This window comes from Prunus avium, chromosome 8 (assembly GCF_965620075.1).
Source record: "Prunus avium chromosome 8, drPruAviu1.hap1.1, whole genome shotgun sequence".
In the NCBI taxonomy this organism is placed as follows: domain Eukaryota; kingdom Viridiplantae; phylum Streptophyta; class Magnoliopsida; order Rosales; family Rosaceae; genus Prunus; species Prunus avium.
This window is the reverse complement of record NC_142291.1, coordinates 29,840,779-29,850,454: the sequence shown is the minus strand read 5'-3', so window position 1 is coordinate 29,850,454 and position 9,676 is coordinate 29,840,779. Positions and strand designations below refer to the sequence as shown.

At 37.1% G+C, this 9,676-nt stretch overlaps 1 protein-coding gene across 6 annotated transcripts; it reads right to left on the bottom strand.

Moving 5' to 3' along the window:
• Nucleotides 1–530: 530 nt before the first annotated feature.
• Nucleotides 531–8,602, bottom strand: LOC110772314 (putative disease resistance RPP13-like protein 1). 6 transcript variants are annotated; one of them, XM_088245985.1, is made up of 9 exons: nt 4,348–8,602; nt 4,177–4,251; nt 2,710–2,801; nt 2,522–2,631; nt 2,371–2,420; nt 2,183–2,260; nt 1,992–2,099; nt 1,544–1,566; nt 531–1,043 (listed from the first exon to the last, which is right to left on the bottom strand). In XM_088245985.1, exons 1-2 carry the CDS (start codon nt 8,487–8,489, stop codon nt 4,203–4,205), a joined length of 4,191 nt encoding a protein of 1,396 aa, XP_088102111.1. In that variant the 5' UTR covers nt 8,490–8,602; the 3' UTR covers nt 531–1,043; nt 1,544–1,566; nt 1,992–2,099; nt 2,183–2,260; nt 2,371–2,420; nt 2,522–2,631; nt 2,710–2,801; nt 4,177–4,202. The 6 variants fall into 6 exon arrangements, 5 of the variants coding, with proteins under 5 accessions (XP_088102111.1, XP_088102113.1, XP_088102110.1 ...); XM_088245987.1 differs by having other exon boundaries at nt 1,992–2,062; XM_088245984.1 differs by lacking the exon at nt 1,544–1,566.
• Nucleotides 8,603–9,676: the final 1,074 nt, after the last annotated feature.

The following is a 9,676-nucleotide window of genomic DNA, read 5'->3' as shown; positions in this document are numbered from 1 at the left end:
TGAGTGACATCCTCATTCGGCATTGTATTTAATTATTTGAACCTTTTATTTTTTAATTATTACCTTACAGATCATTCAAAATCACTCAAATCCGAAACAATTTAACCTCTCACTTGAATGATTATGGTTTTAGTCTATGTATAGTATATACATATATAATAGTAAGCCACTTGCTTAGCAGCTTCCTGCTTTGTTATAATTGATGGTAGTGGTGATATTATATGTCTGCAATGCCTAATATAAACTATTATATTAGCGCCTCATTTCTGACTGTGCACTGGATCCTAAATTTTATAGTCAACTTTCCATTGCATGATAATAAAGATTGACTTAAGAGGATCGAAAAGATAAAAACAAAATCAATTGACAATTAGTTCTTTATGCTATTGATTTAATAGGAGCAACTCCTCTTTTCTTCTTCTTCTTTTCATTTTTTGATGGGTCATGCTAAGCAAATACTCCTAAATAGAAGCATTAATTTAAGGGCCTGGGCGTAAGCCCTTGGGATTAGCCGAAGTAATGAGAATGAGTGGGAAAATGTTAGCATTAGAGTATTGCTAGTCAAAGCCCTGCACTGATGCCCAAACTAATATTTCTTCCATCATTGTCTTTTCAATCAGAGAAAATGACGTCATAATAAATCAGAAACAAAGAGTCAAGAATTGTGGAATCCAAATCACTTCAATCCTAGAGCAAAAACTGCATCCCAGTTCATGCTACAATTCAAATTCAAAACACAACAGAACACCAAATTGACTTGCATATAACTTTAACTGCCCCTGCAGGCCAAAGAGGATAACTATATCGGACAGATGCACTGAGAGATGCCATGCCACCAACTAATCCATAAATTTTATGGAAGACTACCACAAAGCCACCACAACACTCCCCACCTCCTCAATTCATCTCTTTCCATTTTAGCCTTGTCAACAAGCTCCCAAATGCAAACTGAGGGTTACTTGGTGAGGAAGCCTGATCAAAAGCATGTGACAAAATCTCTGGACAAAGGCTGGTGAGTAAAAGGGTCCATTGTTCAAGCAGCCCTACAAAATAAATCAGTAATAGGTTCAATTAAATGTGAATTTGTTGATCTGATATAAGAGCTACAGCAGTGCTCTAATACAACTATAGAAAAGTCACTATTATAAATTCCTTGCGAGCCGTAATTCAGTTGAAGCAGCTCCGCACGCCTTCTTAAATGACTAAATATGGCTTACAATGCACGCCGTAAAAGAGTAATTAATTCCCATTTAAGACGTTCATTGCATGCCGTGTTTAACTTTAAATTTAATATATATATATATATATATTAATTCCCTGCCTGCTCCTCCTATTTCATATTTACCAATCATAATCAATTCCAAATACAAACTCTATAGAGTATTAAAGAAACACATAATAGTGCTCCCAATTCTACAATTAACTTGTACACAGCCTCCAACTCATTCACTCATAATAGTGCTGACAAACCTACAACGTAACCTATGCAAAAACCTCATGATAGCACTGGCCGTAGACATTATCTAACAAGAATCAAACTCACACTTGATCTGCGGCAATGGCCACCTGCATTTTGTTTGAAAACTCATTTTAGCAACCTAACCATTGTAATTTGCCAAAGGAAAAACCTCATGATAGAAGGGCAAAACTAAGCCTGAATGTTATGATTGAAGTGAGCATTATTAAGGAAAGAATTTGCCAAAGGAAAGAATAAAAACAAAAACAAAATAAGAATATTAGAAGACATATATTATGATTGAAGTATGCATTATTAAGGAAAATGGTGGAAAAATATTTGTCTCCTGTATATCCAGAAAATTATGTGTATGCCTTTTCATCAATACAGAAAAAATGAACAGAGGCAGAACTTGTTGTTCTTCACTTTGTTCTTTACACAAAAACAATCACATTTCACTAGAACAATTTATATCTTGAAAGACAGATAACGCATCAAACGTACAAGAACCAGATAAATGACTGATAGATTTTACCTCTAATGTTTCCTCTGCTGCCATATCATCCAAAAGAAGTTTTTTCTTTGCGACTCTAGAATGAATACAACCTAGCCAAGATATGCTTAGCCTTATAGCCATAACTCACTACAAAGAGAAAGGCACTAAATCCCTTAACAACGATAACAACAATTAATATATGAAGGAAAAATGTGCCACATGAAAGTTACCTGATCTATACTAAATTCTGCATATTGAAATTGTTGCCTTTGATGGGTATTCTGGAACCTGTCAGCGCCATCTAGAGCCTGATAAACAAAAAAATTGCTGAAGTTAAACATGAAACTACAAGTTCCTAATATAAAGTACATAACTTTTTGATTCTTATATGAATTGGAACATTTCAACAATATTTTACCTCTCTCAAACTATGAATAACAAGTTGAATTTGTCTCTGAAGTGTTTCCTCTGCCATTAGATGAACATTTCAGCAACAAGTGGAATATCTATCAAACTATGAATAACAAGTTGAATTTGTCTCTGAACATTTCAGCAACATAAATGCTTACAATGAAGGAACACATATGAGAAATAAAATCTCTTAGCTGAAATGGTTTTCAGCAGCTTCGCATATCTTTTCAACTTTAGCCTCAGATAAACCTTTGATTCCAGTCAAGTTCTGCCAAACAGAAATCAGAGTAAGGAATCGGGCCTTAACATGCTCAGTATAAGAAATTAGAGTTTAAATTCGTTTTACCTTCTTCATATGCATCATCAAGCCATTGCAGGTGTAGATCCCAGCGTCTTCAAACTTATTAATATCTCCGGCATTGATTCCCTGAGCAATCACTGCACAAAACCCACACGTTACTATTAGAAATTCGATTCCTCAGTTTTGAAGCAAAATTCGCTCAAAACTTACGTCTACAGAATCGGGGAAAACTAGTTCGATCTCACCGAGAAATCTAACTGAATTACTTAAACGAAGAGATACTCATATATTTCAGGAGTTTTTTTATATTAAGAAAAACAGAGCAAATCAAACAGAATTTTAAAAATACGAAACGAAAATTGAAATCCGATTCAGCACTGAACACTGAATCCAAGACGTACAGAGATCGAGCTTGAAACAATGAATATTTAAATTAATCGAGAAAAATAGTATAGTTAACGATATCAATTTTTCTGAATTTAAACGAAAATAATATGTTGTATAAATCAAGAATTAAAGCAATGAGGCCTCTAACTACATGAATGCAGTAGGGAACATGATTCTAAACTACAAGAAAACTCATAATCAAGCATTAGGGGTTAGGGCTTTTGAGAATCGCACCTTGGGACTGTCACTGAGCATTCAACTTTGAATTAATAGGGCTCGAGCAATAGTCTTCTAGCAAACAAGGAGCTAGAGCTCTTGAATGGTCCAGTGAAAGAGAATCCTAAAATTGCTTCCAAAAAAAAAAAGAGAATCCTAAAATTGTGAGAGAGGGAGAGGGAGCGAGAGGGAGAGAGAAGTGATGAGAATGTTCCGGTCTGAAGGAAAACTAAAATGAGGGAAATTTAAAAAAAGGCCATATGTTTAGCGGGTTATCAAATATAATTAGGGGGTTTCGTGAAAAAGCCAAAAAAACAAAAACAATCAGGGCGTACTTGCACGCCGTAATAGATTTAAAAAAAATAAATAAACTTTACGGTGTATATCTAAACATGCTGTTAAAAGACACAAAATTACTTTTTTAAGACGTGTTTTCACATGCCGTAAATATCAGTTATTAACGGCACGCTTTGTTATCTTTTTAAGGTGTGCTTTGCCATATGCCGTAAATATTAGATATTAACGACAAGCACAAAAAGCATGTCGTAAAAGCTTCAATTTGGTGTAGTGAATAAAATAAAGGAAAATGCTAGGCTTATCACATTTTTCATACCACATTCATACCATCTCTCTAATAAAGGTGGGCCCCATTGTATTGGTGGGCTCCACTTCACCCTTTTGATCCCAACTAACATTTGACTCAGAATTGAATTTAGTAATTTTTTTATATATATGTTAGGGTTATCTCCGAACCATGTCATAGGTAAGCATGGCAACAACAAGCATGGATTATGAAAAGGATAAATCAGTGACAATAAAACACTGGTGTTTTTTTATGTGTTCAGATTACCAAAAGGTTTGGTCACTAATCTAGTAGGAATATAAAAATAGGATGATGATCTTGCTTACCGTAATTGATCTCCGATAAGATCGCTTTAAGGAAAGAAATTTATGTGTTGGTGATAGCTAGCTTGGTCCTCTGATCTGCTCGTGAAATATAATAAATTACATATCATAAAAGTTTATAATTAGTGAAAACAAATAATAATGGTTTTGATTGTTGTCTCATGTTGGAAGTACCTGGAAGGAGAGCACGAGAACGGGAGGCGCGGGCTATGATCTGGATTTGCTCTATGCACGTGGTTATGAATCCTTATGTAAGGGATGTGCGCTATGGAGGGCCAATATCTTCCCTTACTTGGTTTGCATCTCTCTTCTAGCAGCGGACAGTGATAGATAGTAAGTTGTGTAAGTGATAGAGGAAGACTCTCCTCTGCCATTGATGCTAGCTTAGGACACCCCTCGATGTGAAAAGATTGAAGACAGTTGAGGAGTTGAAAGCCGTTGCTGAGTTTAACGAGATTCGGGAAGTCCTGAATTGTAAGTCGAATGAGAGATTTAGGAAGCACCATCTCTTTCTCAGGAGGGAAGAACAACACGTCTGGGTCTTTGCTGCGAATTTCCAGTTCTCTAAGAGAGGTGAGCCTGTGCAACCCCAAGTCCAAGAATGCCTTACAGCTCTTGAGATTATAAATTGTAAGCTGTATTAAGTTAGGGGGAAAACCATCTTCTAGAAACGGCGTGAAACCTTCACAACAAGAAATGCTCAATATCTGAAGAGAGTTGAGGTCATGTATGCCTTTGGGTAGCGCCTCCAATTTGTTGCAGTAGCTGATGTCAATCTCTCTTAGGTAGGCAGCGCTTTGTGGCAACCCTCCTTCGGGGAAGGAAACAAGACTTGCACAGTCATAAATACCTAACTCTTGAAGATTGGTGAGGTAGCATAGGCCTTCCGGTAAACACTTGAGATTTGTACAACGCGAGATCTTAATTTCTTCAAGGCAAGTGTTATGCTTGAACCTATTGGTTATTGTCTCTAGCTGTTCACAATCGCTTATGCGAAGGTGTTTAAGCTTCCTGGGAAGATGGTCTTCGAATGACAAGGATGTTAGCAATGGACAATCCTCTATACTCAAGTACTCAAGACAAGATTCCTCTTCTTTCACCAGGTAAGGAGAAGGGGAAGACGAAGAACCCTTTACCTCCTCTTCCTCCAGCAGTGATTTCAAATTTTCGCATAACATAATATCCATTCTTCTTAGATTTGGAGGTATCCGGTATCTTGCAAAATACACAAGAGAACTGCACCGCTCAATTTTTATTTCCTTGACAAAAGGTGGCAAAAGAAACTCTTGAAAAGAAATCAGACTTGGGCAGTCATATATGTGAAGCTCTTGGAGTGATACAAGATTTTGAACAAGATGGGGGTGAGGGTTGTCTCCAATAACCAAACAATGAAGAGAAATCAGGTCATGGAGCAATTTATCTTCATTCTGCCATAAAGATGTGAGCTCATCACAACCGCTAATAACCAGATCATTAAGCTTTGGTAATCCTCCCATGAAATCCTTTATTTGGAGTTTGAACTCTGCAATACTTGAAAGCTGCAAGGCCTCCAATAACTCAAGCTGAACTTTTATATGGACCACCCTTTTGCAATCATCAATATCTAATTTCTGAAGTTGTTTATAGTCAGAAATTGAAATCACCAACTGCTCACATCCACGAATCACAAGCTTTGACAGTGAATCAAGGTTCTCGGGTAACCTGCCCTCCAATTTGGGGCATTTGGATATGGAAAGCATTTTCAGGCAAGGGAAAACTCTAATTCCTTGATCTTGATCTTGTTCGTATGGAAACCACTCCCTCCAATGTTTCATATCCTCAAACTCAAGGATCTCTAACAGTGGAAAAGGCAATCTAGGCGTTCCATAGAACTCAAGACCCACTACTTCCACTGCATACAATCTTTTTATAGAAAGCTTTTTGAGAGATGGCAATTGTCCAAGTGATGGCAAGAGACAGCAATAGTTGCAACCCTCTAAGCACACCGTTGTCAAGCTAGAGAGTAAAGGATGTCCAATCCATTTTGAAAATTCCAAACCACCATATCCCTTGATGCTGAGCCCTTTGAGCTTCCTATGAGGTTGTAACATGTCGAGCACGTCGGATTCCTTTTCTCCTAAGCCATTCCATTCTAGTAGCAATACATCAAGCCCGACCTTGCTAATTAAGTCCGCCCTCTTTACATCCTCAATGTCATTCACATTCTGCAATCTTGAGAGGCGCAATGTCCCCTGGAGATGCAATAGGGGCTCTACCTCTCTTATACTCGACTCGCTACCTTTGCTCACCACAAAATTATGCAATGTTTTCAAATTCGTCAATTGACCTAGTTGTGCAGGCATTCCTTGCAATGAAGGTGTGTTTGAATTGTTGAGATGACGCAGATTAATTAGGTTCTTCATGTTTGCAGGTAGCGCCTTCAAACTATAACAATTCTCTAATATCAACGTTTGTAAGTTGCAAAGTGTGCTTATTGAACGAGGCAAACTCGTTATTTCCGTGTGAGAAAGATCTAGGTATCGGAGAAACTTCAACTCACCAATTGAATTCGGCAGCTTGATTAATCGATAACCATTCAAAGAGAGCACTCGTAAGTATTGCAACTTTGGCAATAACTCAAAAGTAACCCTACAAGTCAAATAATTACATGGGTCCTGTGAAATTGAAAGTGGTAGAAAAGTCCGCAAAACTTTTGCTTTAGCAAACCCCTCAAATCTTTTAACTCCATCATATTTACCAGCAGTGTAAGACAAATGACGAGTCTTCGGAGACCATCTACCATCCAAGATATCCTCCAATCTTAAACAGGTTTCTCCGGAAACCCTTTGTGCCAAATCACTAATGAGGTGATGCATCACATATCTTGAATCTTGTTTGCTTGATTTTTGAAATAATGACCTAGACACAAGCTCTTGAAAGTACTCACGGCCTACGTCTTCCAATTGTTTATTTTCTTCTGGTTTCTGAATCAAATCTTCTGCCATCCATAGAAGGATCAACTGTGTCTCCCCAAATTCATAGTCATTTGGAAGTATTGAGCAATAGGCAAAACACCTTTTCAAAGTTGAAGGGAGATAATGGTAGCTAATTTTTAATACTGGGAGAATTCCACTCTTATCAGATAGAAACCACAATTTGTTGTTCAATATTTCCTCCCATTCATTTATTTCTTTACAACCTAAAAGACCACCAAGAGTCCTTGCTGCCAAGGGCAACCCACAACATTTTGCAAGAATTTTCTCCTGAAGTAATTCATACTTCGTTGGTCTGGAGCTTTTTTCAATATTAAAAAATGCATGTTGCACAAATACTTTCCAGCAATCACCATTTGATATACCGCTCAAATTGTGAACTTCAGTGGATCTCATCATTCTTGGAACTTCTGCATCACGTGTTGTCACGATTATCTTACTTCCCAATGCTCCAACACAAAAGGGGGATTGCAGCATTGTCCATAGATTATAGTCACATGTATTCCAGACATCATCTAAAACAATCAGAAACTTTTTTCCTGCCAATGCTTTGCTCAAATTGTTCTGAATGTTACTGAATTCCTCCAAATCACAGCGTTCGGACATGACTGATTCAAGAATTGCCTTTGTTACTCTTACAACGTCGAATTCATCAGACACGGATACCCATGCCTTAAGATCAAACTGTTTCAGGACATCATCCTCATTGAATACAAATTGAGCCAGTGTTGTTTTCCCAACTCCAGGCATGCCAACAATCGCAACTACTTGAAAATTGATAGCATTAGGCTCATAGTTTCTTGACAACAATTCAACAATCTTTACTTTGTCACTATCTCTTCCAACAACAGGCACTCCATTCAGAACACATGAACTTGGTGGCCTTGGCCAAGGCTTAGTGGAGGAAGATCCAATACCATCTAAACTTAACCCAAGTTTATCTTTTCGTTCAGATATGGCTTGTAGCCGATTGGTAATCTCCTTTATTTCGAAGTTAATATTAAAGTGGACTTCAAATCTAGGAATTAGGCTTCGTACCTTACTTGTTGTAGCCCCACGTTGTTCGTCCAACTTGCGCCGTAACATCTCAGTATAAAACTTGTCGAGGATATCTTCGATATCATAAGCCAAGTCTTTGAGATCATCCAGCCACAGCTCCACTGCACTGCTCGTTAGTTGCTTCTTCTCTGCATCACGAAGCACCAGTTCAATTGAAGACAACATTTCACTCCATTTCTTCAGTTTTTTGCCAACACCGTCCGCGAGGAAGTTGAGTGGAGTCAATAACCTGTCCAGCAGAAACCGAAGGAGTGCCCCAAGAAAGACCTCTGCTACTGCTACCATGTTTTATCTTGTCCAAAAGGAAGCAATCAAGATTGTAATTTGTAAGAATGAAGAGTTTCAACCAATCAAAGAAGTAAGGAGTTCTTCTGTGAAAGCATGATATCAAGATTCAAGTCTCAAGATATTGAGTAAATGAACAAAAAGTCAATGGATTAGAGGATGGTTATCATCGATGGGAGTCGATTGAGTGAGACTATTACCGCGTTTTCATTTTATTATTATTATTTTCTTGCTAGGTACCTTTTTTTTTCCAATGAACTCAATACGTCTCTTGTCATACCAAATAAAAAATTTAGTCATATACAATTATTCATACTTTTTAAATACTTTTTGGAGGTGTTATTGTTTACTTTACAAGTCATATAATAGGGAGTTTTTTTTGAAAAAACTCAATAAAAACTTTAATATTATGAAAGACACCACCTGTCCTCTAATCTATGTCCTTTTGTATATGACATAGTCAATATTACATATAATAATTTGTTCAAAACCTTACTTATATAAAGATTTAAGTGGAGTTCCTTCTACGTAGTTTCTCTTCTTTTAAATAAGGTCAAATTTCACTCTTTGTCCATGTAGTTTGCCTAGTTTTCGTTTTTGGTTGTTATATATTTAATTTTTGCAATTTTACCCTTCTAAATTGAGTGTAGCAATTCAAAGATAAATCCCAAAATTATGTTAATTTGGTACACAGAAGAGGCACGTGACTTGCACATGTCAAGGCATTTCTGCCTTTTGTTTCCTGTTTTCCCCACATTAATTCATGTGCCAAACCCTCAAATTTTTCCACAATTTCTTGCCATCCAAACCAAAATCTCACTCTAGTATGCCCCAATCTTTAATTCCGCTTCAAATTCACACAAAAATATATAGGCAGAGGTTTTAAAACAAGAAAGACTATACAAGGACATCCCCCTAAACCCAAAAGCATCCTCAGCCTCAACATATACCAAGTGGCATTCAATTCAACAGTACAGGAGGGGGGAGAGCCCAGAATATGAAAAGCACACAACATGAAGAAGTAGTTTTCTCTTTTTTCTTTTAAAAAAAAAAATCTACAAACGCGGTTAATCTTGCACCTACAATCTTCTTTTCTTTTCAATTCTCTCAGGAAGTAGTTCATCTTCCTGTTCCTCATAAGAGAGAGAGACTTACGTGTTATTGAATTTTCTCTAACACATTTTCCA